The 21,602-nt window shown below is 41.0% G+C and overlaps 1 protein-coding gene across 6 annotated transcripts in view; it reads right to left on the bottom strand.

Moving 5' to 3' along the window:
• The window catches only part of CCDC141 (coiled-coil domain containing 141), a 214,787-nt gene that overhangs the window by 174,642 nt on the left and 18,543 nt on the right, over nucleotides 1–21,602 (bottom strand). For all 6 annotated transcript variants that reach the window (XM_060177636.1, XM_060177639.1, XM_060177638.1 and 3 more), the window contains one exon: nucleotides 1,587–1,778. In XM_060177636.1, the coding sequence (XP_060033619.1) occupies nucleotides 1,587–1,778 (192 nt within the window). The remainder of the gene's footprint in view (nucleotides 1–1,586; nucleotides 1,779–21,602) is intronic.

The raw sequence follows: 21,602 nt of genomic DNA, 5'->3' as shown, positions 1-21,602 counted from the left end.
ACTCTTTCCATAATGTTCTTTGACTGTCACATTTTGCAATGGAGAGCCTCAAAATATCGCAAAGTCAAAGACAAATCATGGCCAGACACAACCTTCTTAAGCACAGGACTTTCTCTTTCCTTTATATTTTAGTAAATTCAAATTATGGAATCTCACCTGCATGCCTTAGGAAACTAGTCTATAAAATGTTATGCATATGACTCGAAGAATCCACAATTAACTTTTCATAAACAACAGAAGAAACTGTATCCTCCCAACTTTGATTCTAAAACATTCTAGATTAAGACTACTTTCTAAGAGTCCTCTAACCTACAATAATAGCTTGATTTATAAGCACATCAATATCTTCTAAAGAAGGAAATTCATCAAAATGACTTGTGGGGAAATGTCTGCACATTTTAATTACCTTTAATTAACTGTATTTTTTATTTAAAGGTTTGTATTTAAAATATCAATGATTTACAAATTACAATGAAGAAGCAGATGTAACACAAACACATGCGTGTTATCAGTTATTTGCCATTTCTTAATTGACTATCATGCCTATTTGTGGAAATGCAACATTTTGAGGAATGCTATCTATTTTTATCTATACCTATATATCTGTATACACACACATATATGTACGTATATGTGTATGTGTGTATGTATGTATATATGTATGTATGTATGTATGTATGTATAGAGAGAGGGGGAGGGAGAGAGATCTGATATGTAAAAAGAAAAGCGGGGGCGGGGGGAGGCTGAGCAGCAGTGCAGAGGGCTAAGTGAACATGGAGCAAAGCGCAAGGACCTGTGTAAGGATCCCAGTTCGAGCCCCCGGCTCCCCACCTGCAGGGGAGTCGCTTCACAAGCGGTGAAGCAGGTCTGCAGGTGTCTGTCTTTCTCTCCCCCTCTTTGTCTTCCCCTCCTCTCTCCATTTCTCTCTGTCCTATCCAACAACAGCAGCTATAACAACAATTACAACAAGGACAACAAAATGGGAAAAATGGCCTCTAGGAGCAGCGGATTCTTAATACAGGCACTGAGCCCCAGAGATGAGCCTGGAGGCAAAAAAAGAAAAAGGAAAAAGAAAAAAACAAAGAAAAAGAAAAACTTTGGGGCTGGGTGTGGTGCACCAGTATGAAGCACAAAGACCTGAGCAAGGATCCCAGTTCGAGCCCCCGGCTCCTCACCTGCAGGGGAGTCACTTCATAAGTGGTGAAGTAGGTCTGCAGGTGTCTATCTTTCTCTCCCCCTCTCTGTCTTCCCCTCCCCTCTCCATTTCTCTCTGTCCTACCCAAAAATGAAGAAAATGGCCGCAGGAACTGTGGATTCATAGAGCAGGCATGGAGCCTTTGCAATAAACTTGGAGGCAAAAACAATAATAATGATGATAAAATAAAAAATAATAAAAAGGAAAAAAATGAAAAGAAAAACTTTTATATTTTTTAAGATGTACCTATTTAGAGAGAGAGAGAGAGAGAGAGAGAGAGGATTCAGAGTAGCACAGCCAGGAACTGAACTTGGGGCCTCACGCATGCAAGTCTTGTACTATTACTAAGTCACCTCCCCAGTCACAGCAAGTTTTTATTTTAAACACAGACCTCCAAGGCATTTTCAAAAAATTCAGAGGTCAGTCTGAGAAGGTCCCTTCTTCTTTCAAGCATCAGGACCAGGGCTGCCCAAGCTTCAGCCAGAGTGTCGGCCATGGCATCATAAACCTGACTCTGAGCCTTGTTCTCTTCAGCTGTTTTATCTGCTTCCTGCAAAAGTTCCCAGACCCGATCTTCCAAAGCCTACATCCAGGAGAGAAAAGGCACAATGTTATTCACTCAGTGAAAGAACACAAGGTCACATTTAAACACTTGAATGTTTGAAACTGTCTGTGTCCTAGAGAGACCCGCGAGAGGATTTGTGAACAAACTTCTTAAACATTAAGATGAATCAAAGAGGCAGCTGGGAGACACTGTGAGTGGCCAGGTCAAAAGGCGTTCAAATTTAAACATTACTCAAACAATGCAGAGATTTCTCAGAGTTAAACATCTACATCCCAGGGGTACGGAAAACTGTGTTGTATGAACTTAAAGAAACAAGTGGGCAACCCATCACTAAGGACTATGGTGCTTGCTAGCAAGCTGGAGAGTGTGATAGCCGGGAACTTTGGGGCAGAGTAGTGTGGAGCTACACCCCTGTTTTCTAATAAAACATCTTAATTAAAGATGTGTTGACTTCACCTTTATTTAAATACATCATTACGACAAATAAGAATATATCTGGAGACCAATCAAGGAAAAAGAACTTGAGAAAAAGAATCCATTAAAATTGACTACTTATTCTGAACTTGAACTGAAAGTGGCATATTGCACCAAAGTAAAAGACTCTGGAGTGGGGGGTTGGTGGGAGAATACAGGTCCATGAAGGCTGACAGAGGACCTAGTGGGGGTTGTATTGTTATATGGGAAACTGAGAAATGTTATGCATGTACAAACTATTGTATTTACTGTTGAATGTAAAACATTAATTCCCCTATAAAGAAATTTTAAAAAATTGACTGCTTATTCTAAGTAAGTTCTGATTGTTAATATTCTTGGAAATCTTAATGTAAATATTAAAAACCAAAGATATGTAGTCAACATGCTCTGATACTTGTTTTTGTCATCACGTGGGCTTCGCTGCTCCGGGTTGACTTTTTTTTTTTTTCCAGAGAAAGAGAGAAAGACACCACAACACTAACGCTTCTGTCTCTGTGAAGGACTCAGGGCAGACCAAGTACACTGCCCAGATGATCTATTTGACCAGCCCTCCAGTGAAAGCTATACCCTTAGACAACCTGTTCTTTAAAGACGGCAAAGATGAACTAAGTCTGAGGAAAAGATCACCACAATAAAACAAAAGTGAAAGAGATGGATTGAGCAACTACAAAGTAGAAAATAAATTTGGAAAACAGAAAATTTCATTTTTCAAAGGTAAATTGAAAAACGAATTATACAAACATCTGACAAACGCCAATTAAAATATCAAAATAGACAGCTCTAGTGTCCCTCAACACTTCTAGAGATGCATGAGAAAAGCATGTAAAAGTTGCCAAAAGTTTACAGCAACCAGGTGAACAATGAAGCAAGACATTGCAACTTAGAAACAGAGTCTATCTACCACCTGAGAAAGATAGGTCCTGAGAGTAGGGCAGCTTGGAACGTTCCTACTCATGGCCACAGAATGTGAGCTCAGCCCTACAGGGATGCAGAGGTTACATAGGCTCCTAAGCTGAATATGGGCCCAAGATCATATCGATGGGGTCTACAATCAACAATATTTATACCCCTTTCCCATACTTGGGAGCTACTCTCTTCCCTGATCCAGCTTTCTAGCCCTTTTTCTGACCATGCCATCATCTCCCCAAACAATAACTTGGGTCCGTCCACCTGCACACCAGAGGTCAGGCTCAGGAAAAAACTAGTATAGTCATGGGCCCTATGGGATATAACTAAAGTGGGCCTACTAGCTATCTTCAAAGTGGAGACCCCAAACCTTCATCTGCACTATTCCAGCCTTTAGGTTCATGATTAGTCAACAACTTGTTTGACTTTATATGTTAACTCTCTTTTCATCCACCAGGTTCCAGATGCTAGCATGATGCCAACCAGACTTCCCGGGGCAGATAACCCCACCAAGGTGTCCTGGAGCCCCACTTCCCCAGTCGTGCCCCACTAGGGAAAGAGAGAGGCAGGCTGGGAGTATGGATCGACCTGTCAACACCCATGTTCAGCGAGGAAGCAATTACAGAAGCCAGACCTTCCACCTTCTGCATCCCATAATGACCCTGGGTCCATATTCCCAGAGGGATAAAGAATAGGAAAGCTATCAGGGGAGGGGATGGGATACAGAGTTCTGGTGGTGGGGATTGTGTGGAATTGTACCTGTCTTATCCTATGGTTTTGTCAGTGTTTCCTTTTTATAAATAAAAATAAAAATAAAATAGGAAGGGGGAGGGTAAAATAAAGTAAAATAAAATACAGAAATAGCAGAAAAGCTTTAAGGTATCTATGTAATGAAAGTGCCTCAAAACTTTGTGGATTCAGCATCAGACTGCAGTGCTGTGAGGCTTTAGGAGTGTGGCCTCACAGCTCTGTACATGTTCAGTATATAGTTCACCACATTCAATACCAAAATCTCAATGCTCTTACACCCTTTCATATACCTTCCTCACTCCCTCCCTCTAAGGTAGCAGGCAATGAACTCATTCTAGAGTAAAGTAAGCAACTAACTACTCAATGATATGTCCTTAATATGAAAATGGTAAAATAGGGGGTCGGGCGATAGCCAGTGGGTTAAGCTCACATGATGTGAGGCGCAAGGACAGGCGGTGCAGGGATCCAGGTTCAAGCCCCGGCTTCCCACCTGCAAGGGGGTGGCTTCAAAAGTGGTGAAGCAGGTCTGCAGGTGTCTGTCTTTCTCTCCCCTTCTCTGTCTTCCCCTCCTCTCTAGATTTCTCTCTGTCCTATCCAACAACAATAACAGCAACAACAACAATAATAGTAACAACAAGGACGACGATAAACAACAAGGGCATCAAAAGGGAAAAAACAGCCTCCAGGAGCAGTGGATTCATAGTGCAGGCACCGAGCCCCAGCAATAACGTTGGAAGCAAAAAAAAAAAAAGATAAAATAAATCTGGAAGATGGCTATTTCTTTGTCTAATAAGGTTGTCTTAAGAAATAATTTTTGCGGGGACCAGACAGTAAGTAGTGCACCGGGTTAAGGGCACACAGTATGAAGCACAGAGACCAGCGCAAGGATCCTGGTTTGAACCCCCAGTTTCCCACCTGCAAGGGGGTCACCTCCCTAACGGTGAAGCAGCTCTGCGGTGTCTTTCTCCCTATCTCCCCTTCCTCTCTTAATTTCTCTCTGTCCCTATCTCCCCTTCCTCTCTTAATTTCTCTGTCCTATCCAAAATTTAAAAATTTTTTTTAAAAAGGTCGGGAGTAGGGGCCAAGTGGTGGAGCACCTGGTTGAGCGCACATGCTACAATGCACAAGGACCCAGGTTCGAGCCTCAGTCCCCACCTGCAGAGGGAAAGCTTTGCAAGTGGTAAAGCAGTGCTGCAGGTGTCTCTCTGTCTCTCTCCCTCTCTAGCACCCCCTTCTCTCTCAATTTCTGGCTATCTCTATCCAATAAATAAATAAAGATAATTAACAAAAAGGTCACAGGAGCAGTAGATTCGTAGTGCAGGCACCGAGCCCCAGCAATAACCCAGGAGGCAAAAAAAAAAAAAAAAAGAATTGTCATGTTAAACACATATACAAGAATTCCCCTTAGTAATAATATTTTTCCACTGAAGTGAAACTTCATAGATCAGTGATGCAGGGGCTTGGGGGACAAGATACCTGAAGGATAATAATTCTGAATTCTTATCTCCACTATCAGTATTTCCTTGAGACTCTCTCATGACTTCTAATGTGCAAAGTGTTTTTTTCCCTAGAATCCCAAGGCTAGAGCACTCTTGAAGAACCCTCTGTATTTAATTTTGTATTAGTTGCACTTGAAATTTTCTCCCAGAAAAAAAGGGGGGCCAGGTGGTGGTGCACCTGGTTGAGCACGCATGTGATAGTGCCCAAGGACCCTGGTTCAAGCCCTCGGTTCCCACACGCAGGAGGAAAGCTTCACAAGAGGTGAAGCAGGTCTGCAGCAGGAATGTCTCTCTCTCTCTCTCTCTCTCTCTCTCTCTCTCTCCTCTCCATTTCTGACTATCTCTATCCAATAAATAAATAAAGATAATTTTTTAAAAGCCACTAAGCATTCTTCTAAAACCTGGCGGTGGTGGGAAATATTTTATCAGAACAGATCAAAGTCTGCCTTCTAATTCCCCCCAGATAGTTAACACTTTAAGCTTCTCAAACTATGAAAAAAAAAAATCCCGACATCATCCAGCAAGTCTTCTAGCTCTTATTTCTTATCCAGACGAGGAGAGTTCTTTTTAGTATTTTCACAACATGCATTTGTTATAGGAATTAAAGCTCGACAACTTGAGGACTTAATGCCGAGCATCAGACGAGGACCTAGTACCGCTCCCGTCATCACTCTGTTTTCTCTATCTGCCTTCTGGTCTGCTGTTCGCTGTGGATAAATTCTTGTCTAAACAGAGTGAAGCAACTCCTCCAGATTGAAGACCATCAATCAGCACGTGGTAAAATGGTAAGTTTGTATTTTAGAACACAACAGAAGGAGGAGAAATTTCATTTTGCATGTTAGTTTTACTGTTTATCAATGCCGCAAAAATACTGCAATGTAAATAATAAAATGAGTACAAAGCTCTAGACTTTAAAAGAAATATAGGTTATTCGTACCGTCTTGAGAATACGATCAATTAACAGGGATCTGTATGAAGCATCCCACCTGAATGGAAAGAGCGCTCTTTATGCTCCATCGCAGTTAAAACCAAACTATCGGGGGCAGGGCGGTGGGCTGGTTAAGCACACATGGTGCAAAGCGCAGGGACAGCAAAGTATCCCAGTTTGAGCCCCCGGGCTCCCACCTGCGGGGGGGGGGGGGCGCTTCACAAGCAGGTGTCTTTCTTCCTCTCCTCTCTTGATTTCTTTCTGTCCTAGCCAACAACAATAACATCAATAACAATACTAATAACAACAAGGGCAACAAATATGGGGGGAAAATTATCTCCAGGAGGAAAAAAAAAACTATCACTTGTTCAAATGCAATAAAATAATATTCTCAATGAGTCTTATGGTTCAGAGAAATACTAACTAAAGGAAGCTAAAGTCATCCTGTATATATCTACTCATCAATACTTTCACCCTTTTAGCATGGATTTTTCCAGGCATCTACTAATCACACTGTACAAACTGTGGTGATAAATAGAAGAGATTGAGAAGTATTGTGCCTAGTTTTTTATTATGTTGTTTTTCTCTGACACATCAGATAGTTCTTAGTACTCGTGCACTTTTCAACTCACTATTGAATGCCTTGGACCCCAACATTCCAATAAACTATCTTTTTATTGTTCCACACATATTTCACATTTGTCAATGTCTACAGTCCTCATTTACTCAGTTCTTTATGATTAAGCCTGCTGCAAGCTCCATTAATTATCTGCTTCTCCTAGGTACTAGTGTGCGCTCTTATTTTATTTCTGTGCTGGGTCATTCTCTCTCTCTCTCTCTCTCTCTCTCTCTCTCTCTCCCTCTCCCTCTCCCTCTCTCCCTCTCCCTCTCTCCCTCTCTCCCTCTCTTTCTTTTGCAGGTCCATTTTCTCCATCTCCATCTATTTTTAAATTTCTAGGTGTTCCCTACACTATGGTCTTTACTCTTTTCATCTCACCCAATAGGTACCAGATACAATAATATCATATAAATGATAATCATTTGTGTAACTTTTTAAAACTAATTTTTATATAATCCACCACCCTCACCAAACTTTGCTGTTACTTGCCCTCTGTCATCAAAATCACATTAATTTCCTCATGAAAGTCTGATGTGATTTTTGAAGGCAAAGGGCAAGTGACATTGAAGTTTGGATGGACTATTCCAACAAGCCACTACTGTTGATCAGATTATCTTTCCATATAAGTTATGATAAGGCAGGGCCCTAACCCACAAGGGAAAAGCTGGGGGTATGGATTTACCTGTCAACACCCATGTCCAGCAGAGAAACAATTACAGAAGTCAGACCTTCCACCTTCTGCACCCCATAGAGATCTTTGGTCCATATTCCCAGAAGGATAAAGAATAGGGAACCTTCCATTGGAGGGGATGGGATATGGCATGATGGTGGGGGGATTATATAAATTGTACCCCTTTTATCCCACAACCTTGTAAATCATTAGTAAATCACTAATAACTTTTTAAAAAGTTGAAAAATAAGAAAACACAAAGCAGAACTTGGACTGGAGTTGGTGGACTGCACCAAAGTGAAAGACTGGAGTGCGGGGGGGGGGGGGGGGGGAGGGTTCAGATCCTGGAACATGATGGCAGAGGACCTATTGGGGGTTGAACTGTTATGTGGAAAACCTGAGAAATGTTACACATGTACAAACTACTGTATTTTACTATCAATGTTAACCCCCCAAGACAAGAAGATAAAGAATATTGTCCATTGCTTTTCAGGCAAATGCACAAGTTATATCCCATAACCACTGTCTATATCCTTTATTTCTTCTCATTTTTTTTAATTCTACTGAAAATCTTCATCCAAACATCCAGTAACTCAAACTCAAACATCTAAAACTGACCATCTCACCAAATCCTCACTGCACTCGACTTTCAGGAGCAGGCAACTTCCATAGAGTAAATCTCCCACATAATCATTCAAACACTCTTCTTCTACCTCTACATATTTACTTGGAGTTAATTTTTCATCACTTACCTATAACAACTGTTCAACTTCAGATTATTCAACCCTGAAAATATTCAGATTCAGTCTTACCCAATCTACTCTCTGCCATAATGAACTGTAGCTCCTTGTATATTAGATATGTCGTCACTCAGGAACTCATGAATATTTAAATATTTCCCACCGATTTTAAATTCCAAAGTACAGCATAGAAAAACCTCTCTCTCATCTTCTCACTCCCCAACATTGTCCTATAGCCTCCTGAGATTCTTGTACTTCCCTGACTTTTTCAGTAACCTTTCAATTTCAAAAAATGACTGAAATAAAAATCATTAAGGATTCTATTTCACAACATATGGAAACAACTGTACAAAATACAAACTTTAGGGAGTCCGATGGAAGCACAGCAGGTTAAGTGCAGCGGGTTAAGCACAGGCAACGCAAAGCGCAAGGGCCTGCATAAGGATCCAGGTTCCAGCCCACAGCTCCCCACCTGCAGGGGAGTCGCTTCACAGGCGATGAGGCAGGTCTCAGGTGTTTATCTTTCTCTCCCTCTTTCTTCCCCTCCTCTCTCCATTTCTCTCTGTCCTATCCAACAATGACATCAATAACAACAATGATAACTACAACAATAAAACAATGAGGACAACGAAAGGGAATAAATAAATTTTAAAAATACAAATTTTAGGGGGCCAGGCAGTGGATCACCAGGTTAAGCGCACATATCACCATGCATAAGGACTGGTGTTCAAGCCCCCGCTCCCCACCTACAGGGGAAATCTTCAAAAGCAGTGCAGCAGGTCTGCAGGTGTCTTTCTCTCCTTCTATCTTCTTGTTCTCTTTCAATTTCTATGTTATATCTAATAAAAACTAGAAAGAAAAAAGCCGTTGTGTGGGATGGATTCATAGTTTACTCTCGTTTCTGGTGAGATGTAGTAGTTCAGTTTCATTCCTATGCATGTTTCAACCCAATTTTCCCAACACCATTTGTTGAAGGGACTCTCCTTTCTCCATTTAATAGTTTGGCCCCTTTGTCAAAAATTGGGTGTTCATAGGTGTAGAGGCGACAGGGGCATTTTTAAAATAACAAGTATTTACCACAGCATAAGGCTTTTAAGGAGTTTAAAAATCTAAAGAGGAAAGAGCAACCAGGTCTAAGGGACCGTTCTTCATTCAGGTCTATTGGCAGAACTATAGGCCATTATTCCTCAACCCGACGAGCTCTGAAACAAAAAGATCTTGTTTCTGGGAACCCAGTTTGAGAAACTTCAAAAGGAAAACAAATCCAATTCCCAGGTTTAACTGGCACCAATGACATTAAAAATACAGACACAGGTGTATTCAGGGAATCTCTGAGGATCTATCTCCGAACTCCCGGAGTGTGGAAAGCACGTCAGGGACTGAAGCCTTCATCTAATGGATGAAGTGGGGAGAGACGAGTGCCACTTGGAGGGCACCTAATGTTGCCAATATACAGACACACAAGATCAAAAACAGCACCAGGGATGATAAGCTGTGTGAAGAATAAATTCCACTCAGAAGAAGCCACTTCCACTCTCCCAGCTTTGTAGTTGACAAATGCCACCTCTCGTGGAAGTAAAAAAAGAGAAAAAGAGTAGGGGGGTATATTGTGATGTTGTACTTGAAATCGGAAAGGCTCCAAAAGGACCTTGCCCTCAATGTGGATCAACAATGGTAGGGACCACCCCATTCTCGGAAGGGAGGCTGGGCCAAAACCCTCTACCACTCGAGGAAGATGGGTCAGGCAATGGATACAGCCTAAATCGTGCCTAGCTATGACCACAGAATGCGAGCTCAGACCTACAGGGATGCAGAGGTCACACAGGCTCCTGCACTGAATATTGGTCCCAGATCAAATCGGTGGGTTTACAGTTAACGGTATTTATATACTTTTCCCATATTTGGGAGCTACGCTCTTCCCTGATCCAGCTTTTTAGTCCTATTTCTAACCCTGACACCATCTCCCCAGACAATACCTTTGGCCCACCTGCATGTTAACTGTCAGGTTCAGTCAAAAATTAGTAAACTCATGGGTGCCTTGGAACATACCTAAAATAGACCTACTAACTTTTTCCAAATGGAAACCCCAAGTCTCATCTGCTATATTCTTGCCTTTAGGTTCCATATTATTAAATAGTTTGTTCTCCTTTATATCTTAATGCTTTTTCAGACACCAATTTGTAGATACTACCATGATGCCAACATAATTGTCCCAGGCAGACTTCACCAATATACCCTGGAACCCCATCTCTACGGAGCCCTGCCCCACTAGGGAAAGATAGAAACAGGCTGGGAGTATGGATCGGCCTGTCAATGCCCATGTTCAGGGAAGAAGCAATTACAGAAGCCAGACTTCCCACTTTCTGCACCCCACAATGACCCTGGGTCCGTACTCACAGAGGAATAAAGAATAAGAAAGCTTCCAGTGGAGGGGGTAGGATATAGAACTCTGGTGGTGGGAAATGTGTGAAATTTTATCCCTTCTTCTCCTATGGTTCTATTGATATTTTTATTTTATAAATAAATCAAATTTAAAAAATGGAAATCAGGAATCACTGGGGAACAAAGACAAAAACAACAGTGTTAACAGAGTTGGCAAGATGCAGGTCATTTCAGAAAAAAGTTGAAATCAGAAAAGAAGTATAGTAGACAGGTAAAACTCTCAGGAAATACCTTTAGCCCACTTGCATGTTAGCTGTCAGGCTCAGGCAAAAACTAGTAAAGTCATGGGCCCTTTGGAATATGCCAAAGATAGAGCTACTAGCTTTTTCCAGAATGGAGACCCCAAATTTCATCTGCTCTCATCTTACCTTTAGGTTCTGATTATTAAACAATTTGTTCTGTTTTATATACTAATGCTTTTTCAGCCACCAAGCTGTAGATGCTACCTTGATGCTAACCTGACTTTCCTGGGCAGACAACCTCACCAATGTGTCCTGTCTAAGACATTAAACAGTTGGGTTTTAATATGTTCTTCAATGCCATGGTTCTATGATACATAATAATTTATTAATCTGCTCAATAGTCACTGAGAAACTACCATTTGCAAGTTACAAGAGCTAAAGTCTAGAAACCGTGCTTTTTTTTTTCCCATGGGGTTTAGACCAATTTACATTCCCATCAGCAATGTAGGAGAGCCCCTCTGCCCCCACCTATCCTACAGTTTGTGTTCCTGACTTTTCTAATGAATGACATTCTCACAAGTGTAAAATGGCATCTCACTGTTGTTTTTCAGAACTCTAGAAATGGACCTACCTTATGACCCAGCAATCCCTCTAATAAGGTTTTACTCAGGAAGAACAAAACTACCTATCTGAAAAGACCTATACACAGCAAATGTTCATAGCAGCACAGTTTGTAATATCCCAAACTTAGAAACAACTAAGATGTTCAATGACAGATGGATGGCTAAGAAAGTTGTGGTACACAGTGGAGTACTATGCAGCTGTTAAAATGATGAGGTCATCTTCTTTACAATATTGTGGTCAACACTTGAAGGCATCATCTTGAATGAGATAAACCAGAGAGAGAAAGAACAATACTGAATGATATCACTTATAGGTAGAACTTAAGAACAGACAATGAAGTGAAGATAAGATGAAATCTGGAATGGGTGTGGCATATTGCACCAAAGCAAAGGATTCTGGGGATGAAGGAAAAGGGAGAGGATGAAGGGACACTGGGTTCCTGATGTGTCTCCTAGATACCAATCAAGAGAAGGTGAGTGACTGGCTTTGCCTCTGTGTTCAAGACTTTACTGTAAACCACTAACTCCCCAAGAAAATAAAGAAGCAAAGAAGTGAAAAGAAAAAACAGAAAAGAAACTTTTTACTTGAGATGTTTAACTTTAATCCTGACTATATTTCACACAAATATTTTAAATAAATTTTGGAGGGGTTGGGGGTCATGATGTCTACTTAAGAAGAACCTGTACTGCCCTCCTCCAGAGAAGTCAGCCAAACTTTCCTAGAGGAGGGAGGGAGGTTTGTGATAAAACCCAGGAGCCTCCATCCTACACCTCAGACTTAGAACATGGGGCCAGGGCCAGGAAATCAAAGGGTATAAATTCCACAGAAGTCACTAGAATGGGAAAGCTGTCAGGCGAGGGGATGGGATACGGAGATCTGGTGGTGGGAACTGCGTGGAGTTGTACCCCTCCTATCCGACGGTTTTGTTAATGTCTCCTTTTCTAAATAAAAAAAGTCACTAGAAGGTATGATTTTCGTTTCACTTTTACAGCCTTGCTGGGAGGAGCTGGATCTCAGTTTCCATAAGAACAGACTTTGGGAAAACCACCGAGGAGGGCTTTACTCAGCTCCAGCTAAATGAACAACCAGCCAAAGACAGAAGTTTAGCAAGAGTTGAGGGGCGGGATTGAAGGCCCTGGTACACGATGGTGGAAAAAGGCCTAGGTTGGACATGACAATGTTTGCAGACACCTATCACAGGGAGCTGAGCAATTGTACTCATGCATCAACAACTGTTCCGTAAGCCATTAACCCCTGATAAAAGAATGGGGGGGGGGGGGGCTGTGTCCCTACAGTTAGCATTCTCTCCACAGACCTTTAAAATCACGGTAGATATCAAGGGGTGAATCCCACTGCCAGCTGTGGTCTCTTGCAGTCAGAAGGCCAAACAAACTCTGCTCCCTGCCAGCCCCAATAGTGCATGCTGGGTAACTTCCCAGACCAGATAAGGCTGATGCCCAGCCTACTTTAGAACAGCCCTGGCACTGGCATCCCAATTCCATCCAGGTCTGCTCAACTTGAACACCTAGGAGCTCCACTCATTTGTGCCCATGATCTCCTGGTCACGCCCAGACTTGCTCAGTTGTGGCTCCTAGGTGTCACCAGGAACTCAAGACTCCAAACCTCAGGTTACTTACTCAAGTCTACTTAGGACTACTTGACCTCAGTGCCATTAATTATTATCGAGCACTTAAAACCACAACCACAGAAGGGATGGGAGATGGAACTCTGGTGGTGGGAACTGTATAGAATTGTACCCTTGTAATCTTACAGTCTTATTTAATTTTTACAGGACAGAGAGAAACTGAGAGGGGAAGGGTGATGAAACAGGAGAGAGACAGAGACACCTGCAGCACTGCTTCACCACTCATGAAGCTTTGCCCCTGCAGATGGGAACTGGAGGCCTGAACCCTGGTCCTTGCGCATGGTAACATGTACACTTAAACTGGTGCACCACCTCCTGGCCCCTGGTCTTATTAACCATTATTAAAGAACTAATAAAAGAAAATTTTTAAAAAACCACAAGGACCTCGTCTGAGATAGGCCTGCTTTGTCTTGGTACACTGGTGTTACCAAGCATGTACATAAAGTTAGTCCATAAAAATTACCCATCTCAGCTGTGGATTGGTAGACTGACTCATAAGTGGAAAATGTGATTAACTCAGGAATGGAGGATGATTCAAGCCTGGACTATCTGAATCCTCCAGAAATACTTGTACCAGAGTGTTTTTCACTTACTGTCTTGGGGAGATGTGAGCCCAGCTTAAATGGCTGGCCACCTTCCAGTCATGCATAAAGTACATACAAGGGATGGAGAGAAAACACAGCTTTGCCTGATCCTCCTACTTATACAAATAAACACATTCATAGAGTCAAACCAGCTGTTCAGAGCTTCTCCAAATCTTCTCTGTGCCCTTCTTTGGACACTCTTTCCCTATCACCTGCTTTAGAGCATTAACAAAATTCCCCCTTTACCTTATTGCCATCTTCAAATGCAAAGAACGTGGTGATTTATTTGCATAAAATGTCACAAAGAAAAATTAGGCAGTCTAAAGTTTTTTTTTTAAAAAAAATCTACTTCAATCTCTTTCAAAGTCTAAAGATAAAATCAATTTCTAAACAGAAAAATTGGGGACTTTTTTAAAAAAACATTTTTAAAATGAAGATATCTCGACAGTCACCAAATAAAACATTTAGACTGTCAGTAGCAGTATACCATATTTGCTATTTTGGGGGGAAAAAAACTGTTGTTAAACAGAACAAAATGAAAATGCCTAGTTTACAATATAAGCAGACTTTGTGTTGACAATGAGATATGGAGCTTCTAAGATGAGCAATTTGTGAGAAAATGGTTTGCCTCAGGATTCAGTCAAGGCCAGCTTAATTTAAGTTTTACTCTCCCACTTGGATAGTCATTAAACTCAGGAAAAAATTCTGGAATTGGATCTGAGAAAAAGACACTCTGACCACATCATAAAAACTGGCTATTTAAAGAGATACTAAAAGGCACTACTTTCCCTCTGGGTTCTAAAAGAACAGGAAATAGTGCCTATACTGTGATACTTGAAAAATGTAGTCTGTCTTTTTAAATGTAGTTTTGAAATGACTGGTATTAAATGTAGCATACTTTATGGACATTATATCACCTCAACTGCCATACAGAGCACAAAAAGGATTATAGGTTTTCTCTTCAGTGGAGCATTAAATAGTCCCCTGAATAGCAATTTTCTAAAAGAGCAAATATATGTGGCATATGTTTTCCTGACACTGCAGAGTCTATCTGTGGAAGGCAGGTAGAATCTCTAGTTCATAGAAATAATCTTTGTTTTAGCAACAGGCTAAAGGCTTCTAAGTTAAGATACTTGAAAAAAAATAATGAAAAATTCAGTAGTTTCAGAATAGGTTGTCGAATTCTGTGACTCTAATTCATTCAGTCTCTTGCTCTTAACTTCACAGATTTGCTTTGGTTTTTGCTGGTCCTTTTAGGTATAATATTTTATTCCATTTCTCCGATCAGTAACCGATTTATCTTTATGCCTTCAGTTCTACTGCTATCCCAACCAAAAGCAAGCAGTCTTATTAATTCTTTCGCCATTTTATTTCACTTTTTTCTTTCTTTCTTTTTTTCCCCACCAAGTTATCTCTCTAGGGCTAAGTGTCTAATGTGTCCCTGCAGGTGGGCATTTTTTTAAAATTTTATTGTTTATTTAATAAAGGAGACATTAACAGGTGGGCATTTTTTACTAGAGGATGATAGACAAGGAAAAGGAGAAACACCTGAAACACTGCCCCAGCATTCCCGTCCCCTGCAGTTGAGGGCCTGGAACTTGAACCCAGGTCCTCGCGCATGGCCCCATGTGCTCTCTAGCCCCATGAGCCACAAGCAGGCCCCTCTTTTCTCCTTTTCCAAATCTGGAGGCTGCATTTCTCCATATAGGACAACGCAGACCCAGCCAACGTTTAACTCCCGAAACAGGTTACAAGCTAGGGGTAGACTAGAAGTGTCACTTCATATTTTCTACAAAGCAGCAATGTTAAAGTAGAAATACAAACAAACAAAATACAGAACCTGAAATAACTTATGTCATGCTGGCCAGGAACTCTCCCGGAAGAAGCTGAAAAACGTGCCCAACTGAAGAAGCCGGAAAACCAAGAACTCCCGACTTCCCGGGGATACGCCACCTTTTCACGCAACCCATCAGGACCCCTTTACTAATATGACTGTTTGAATCACAAAGCGCCAAGTGTGAGCCAATGGCAAACCGCCAAATATGAGCCAATCACAAACTGCCAAAGATGCCAGTTCATCACCACCGGATTGTCCTATGGCAGCGGATGACACAGAAGAGCCTGGTAAAGGCCCCTAGCGGCGCAGACACGTGACTGTGGGCCAGTCCTTTGCTCACTGTCTGCGTTCCTGCACGCTTGTCTCTAACTTTCTTCTGCATTGTGGACAAGATCCTAAAAGGGCTGGGGTCCCCAGTAACAGTATATTCATTTTTTATAGTTTTTGCAATATAAAAACTACTGGCAAAGGTAAATTTAAAAAAGGGGGGGGGGGAGTCGGGCGGTAGCGCAGCAGGTTAAGTGCAGGTGGCGCAAAGCACAAGGACCAGAGCCAGGAACCCGGTTCGAGTCCCCGGCTCCCCACCTGCAGGGGAGTCGCTTCACAGGCGGTGAAGCAGGTCTATAGGTGTCTATCTTTCTCTCCCTCTCTCTGTCTTCCCCTCCTCTCTCCATTTCTCTCTGTCCTGTCCAATAGCGACCATATCAATAACAGCAACAATAACTACAACAATAAAACAGCAAGGGCAACAAAAAGGGAATAAATAAATATTTTAAAAAAGTAAAGTTTGATGCTTTTAAAGCTCATATTCTACTCCCAGGCGGTGGAGCACCTGTTTAAGTGTACACATTACAATGCTCAAGGACAGAGGTTCAAGCCCCTGGACCCCACCTGTAGGGGAAAAGCTTCATAAGTGGTAGCGCAGTGCTGCAGGCCTGTCTCTCTCTCCCTCTCCCTCTCTCGCTATCTCCCCATTGCCTCTCAAGTTCTCTCTTTTTTCAATATTTATTTATTTATTTATTCCCTTTTTATTGCCCTTTTTTATTGTTGTTCTCTTTTCTACATATGAACAAAACCATCTGGTAGTTGTCTTTTACCTTATTTTTCTCACTAACCATAATCACTTCCGTTTCCATTTGACCTAAAGGACACAATATTGTTTGTTTGTTTGTTTGTTATTGCAGAGTAGTACTCCATGGAGTTTATATCCTATAACTTTAGCCAGTCATCTGTCAATAGGCCTTTATGATGCTTCCATATTTTGGCTATTGTAAATAATATGACTATGGAGACATGAGTAACCTACACTTTTGGAAAGTATCCAAATTAGGTTTTTACCAAGTACCAGCAATCTTTTAGGGCAAGAGAGATAGAGTAAGATGAGAACAGGTCCCTTCAGCAAACACGTAACTGGATGGAGAAAGAGTTGCTCCACTGTTTCTGAATGAAGAACAACTTGTTGACAATTTTGAAAAAGAATATTTCTCTAATGGTGGGATTTGGGGTATCAGAACTGGACTGAGCATTAAGTATGTGAATACATGAAGATGAGTGTCCAAAGCATCATGGAAACCACATAATTAATAGTCTCTTCTGCTCAGTATATGGTTTTACACTGAGTCTCAGCTTCCACATCTAGAAATGAACAAAGAGTATTTTCTTCATAGCATTGAAGGAAATGAGAGTATGTAGGTAAAATATTAAGCACAGTGGCTTCTATTCAGACTCCTACCAAAGTAACTATTAGCATCACCATCATTACTAACGGTAACCAAAAGGAAAAGTGATACTAAAATACTGAATTGGGAGATTTGCAAAGTTCCTCTTACACACCTTCACTTTATGACCAGTGTGGCTTATACTTTCTTCTGTAAGCCATATTTACTTAATTTACTTTTTTAGCTTATGCATACTGAATGGAAGCAAAAATGATTTTCCTAGTTTAAAATCTTTTTCTGATGCAAGAGAAATGATTATGCCATCACCTAATTCTGGTCATAAAGACATCAGTGCACATGCTTATTTGGTGATGTTATCTCCCTGCCCTGTTTGTATGGGCTGCCCCTAATCCAAACTGGCATGCAAATGACAGAATTAGATTTCTGGTTGGCTTCCAGTCTGAAATAGAATCTACAACTAACCGGCTGCTGAAACCCTGAGGAGTGCAGCTGTCCAGATAGAAAATAGTCCCTAACTGAAACCTAGCCTCATTTAATGAAGAGTTTCTGTATTGACTTTTTCACTTCTGGGAATAAGGGGGGTAGGGGAGGCCTCTTAACCAAAACTAAGTTGGAAAAATATCGGGCAATTATTTTGTCTCTAGGAAATGTTATTTTCCTAAGCAATGACAAAGAGACAAAATTAAGAAAAACAACTTGAAGACTTCAGACATTGTAATAAATACTTCAATTTTGATTTATAAAAAATGGGAGTTATGTCTCTATTTAAGCCAGAGACACTATGTACAAGACCATAAAATTCTATTTATAATGGAAGTATCAGAACAACCTTTATCTTTCAAAGTTGGAAGTTCAGTTCCTTTGAAACTAGCTGTAGATAAACCAGATACTTTCGTCTTCTCAACTTACTACAAAATAATTGGTGTTCAATAAAGATTTCTTTTCTGCAGGGATTTTTTTTTTTTTGTCTCCAGGGTTATTAATGGAGTTCAGTGCTTGTACTACAAATCCACTGTTCCTAGAGGCCATCTTTTTTCCATTGTCATTGTTGCTGTTATTGTTATTGTTGTTGGATAAGACAGACAGTAATTGAGAGAGGAGGGGAAGACAAGAGAGGTAAGAAAAAGAGTGACACCTGCAGACCTGTTTTACCACTTTCAAAGTGAACCTCCTTCAGGTGGGGAGCCAGGGCTCAAATTGGGATCATTTTGCAGGTCCCTGCGCTTTATACCATGTGCACTTAATCCGGTGAGCTACCACCTGGCCCCGCAAGTGATTTTTTTTGTAATGCACCTGAAAAGCTCTATATTGGGGGTCGGGCGGTGGCACAGTGGGTTAAGCGCATGTGGTGCAAAGTGCAAGGACCTGCGAAAAGGATCCCGGTTCAAGCCCCTGGCTCCCCCACCTGCAGGGGAGTCACTTCACAGGCAGTGAGGCAGGTCTGCAGGTGTCTATCTTTCTCTCCCCCTCTCTGTCTTCCCCTCCTCTCTCCATTTCTCTCTGTCCTATCCAACAATCAACAACATCAACAATGGCAATAATAATAACCACAACGAGGCTACAACAACAAGGGCAACAAAAGGGGGAAAAATGGCCTCCAGGAGCGGTGGATTCATGGTGCAGGCACCGAGCCCAGCAATAACCCTGGAGGAAAAAAAAAAAAAAAAAAAAAGCTCTACATTACAATCCATATATGGAGTTTTTTTTTCTTATTATTGTTGTCTATTTGCATACAAATGACTCTTTTGTCTCTGCTGTTTGTAATAAAGTAAATAATATAACTAGAAATAATCTACAGGCACATAGATTTAATTATTAGGTAGTGGTAGTTTTACTTGTTTGAGAGAGTAGCTTACCTTTGGGTTTGTTTAGATTTCAGTACCTTTCTCTCAGAATTCTGTGGAAAAACAAAACCCTCGGGGGCAGGCGGTGGCATACCTGGTTGAGCGCACAAGTTACAATATACAAGGACCTGGTTCGAGCCCCGGGTCCCCACCTGCAGGGGGGAAAGCTTTGCACATGGTAAGGCAGTGTTGTAGGTGTCTTTCTGTCTCTCTCCCTCTCTATCTCTGCCTATTCTTGGTTTCTGGCTGTCTCTATCCAATAAATAAAAATGATAAAAATAATTTTTTTAAAAGAATGCCTTTGTATATTTTACTGGAAAACTTGAACTCTACTATGCTTGAATAAAAAGTAAAAATAAGGAAAACGACACATGCCCTAAGTCTCAATGAAAACTACAACATCAGGAAGTTTTTGTACCAAAAAGAAAGAAAAAATAAATATGAGTGCTAAACTAACATTGTTCATAGGATGAAGTCAAAGAAGAGAAAGGAGTCAATTATTTCTGACTTAAAAGTCTCACTTTCTTCCCTGCCCCAAATTTTTCTCCCTTCTGCCATTGACTCCCACATTTCAAGATTAAGGTTAGCCTTAAGTTCCCCGTCCTCCATGAAGCTGCACTGACAGTACTGATGTCTCTTCCCGTGAACTTATCCATAGTATTCTCACTAGGGACATTCTTTCATCTGGGGACCTACTTAATCATTTACTGTCTTTATCTTGTGATTTCATTGTAGTTTGATTGCTTCATGTGTTCATCAGGGTTATTTTCCTCTATGCCCTTATACATTATAAATGCCTCAAAGCTAACGAGGCCTCTTCCATTACAAGGGGGCAGAATATGACCGCCAATGACAAGCCCAGGACTAGGAGCAGTGTAGACAAAGAATGGAACTTGACCAAGTCATTATTATGCTATTGCAATTTAGTTCCTATTAGTCCAGTAAGATGCATGACTGTAACAGAGTGATGGGTGCCTAGGGTCCACCTAGGGTCCACAGAGGCACAGAACTAGAATTGGCATTTGAGGAATGCTGCTTCCTCACTGTGTGCCAAACGACTTGCTTGTACATTAACTTCCTGATTTGGGGATTTAAAAAAATAGCTAACAGTCCACCTTCTGCACCCCTTAAGGATATGTGGTCCACACTCACAGAGGGATAAAGAATAGGGAACCTGGGGCTGGACAGTAGTGCACCAGGTTAAGTGCACATAGTGCGAAACGCAAGGACCCGCTGCGAGGATCCTGGTCCCAGCCCTGACTCCCCAGTTGCAGGGGAAGTTGGTTCACAAGCACTGAAGCAGGTCTGCAGGTGTCTTTCTCTCTCCATCTCGACCTTCACCTCTTCTCTCAATTCCTCTCTGTCCTACCCAATAAAAATGAAAAAGAAAATGGCCTCCAGGAGCAGTGGATTCATATTACAGGCACTGAGCTCCAGCAATAACCTGTGGGCAAAAAATAATAATAATAATAAGGAACCTTCCAATGGAGAGGATGGGGTATGGAACTCTGGTAGTGGGAATTATATAGGATTGTACCCCTCTCATCCTACAGTCTTGCTAATCATTATTAAGTCACTAATGAAAAAAAAAAAAAGCTAACAGTGATTCAACATTGTGTGTTAGGTCATATTCTAAATGTAGAAAACATTTTCTTTTTTGTTTTTTTGTTTGTTTTGCTTTGCTTTTTAACGTTTTTTTAATTATATTTATTGGAAAGAGACAGTCAGAAATCAAGAGGGAAGAGTGAGATAGAGAGACAGAGAGACACCTGCAATATTGCTTCACTACTCACAAAGCTTTCCCCCTGTAGTGGACCAAGGCTCAAACCTGGATCCTCGAGCATGGTAACATGTGCGTTCAACCAGGTGCGCCACCACCCAGCCTTACATTCTAATAACTAGTTGAATCCTCATTTCCACCTTATGAAATTGACATTATTATTGTCCCTATTTTATGAGTCAGTAAGTAGAGTCATAGAGGAGATCAATAACTTTCCCTGAGATACACATTTAAGTAGCAACACTAGGATTTATGTCCCGAGAGATAAAACTTACATGTTCAACTGCTAAGGCAGGTTGCTGCTCATAAAATTTAGCTCAATGGCTATATGAAGACTAAAATCAACTAGTACGTTTACATCTAAATCTCTTAATGTGAAATGTATTTCATGATAATATTTTATATTAATTATAAAAATCTTGCTGATGTAGAACATTATTCACCACAAGTCTACTATATTATAAGTATACTTAAGTCCTAATTTAGGTTCCAAAATTAATACATTTGGACAAAAATTATCCAGGTCACAACTTCACATGTAATAATACGATCTCTACCTATGTGATTCTTACAGTCTTGAGAGACATATAAGTACACAAACAGTTTAGCAAACCACTGTTAAGAATCTACTAGCTGGGG

Source organism: Erinaceus europaeus, chromosome 18 (assembly GCF_950295315.1).
Source record: "Erinaceus europaeus chromosome 18, mEriEur2.1, whole genome shotgun sequence".
In the NCBI taxonomy this organism is placed as follows: Eukaryota; Metazoa; Chordata; class Mammalia; order Eulipotyphla; family Erinaceidae; genus Erinaceus; species Erinaceus europaeus.
Note: the sequence above shows the minus strand (reverse complement) of the source record. Positions and strands in the feature narration are given on the sequence as shown.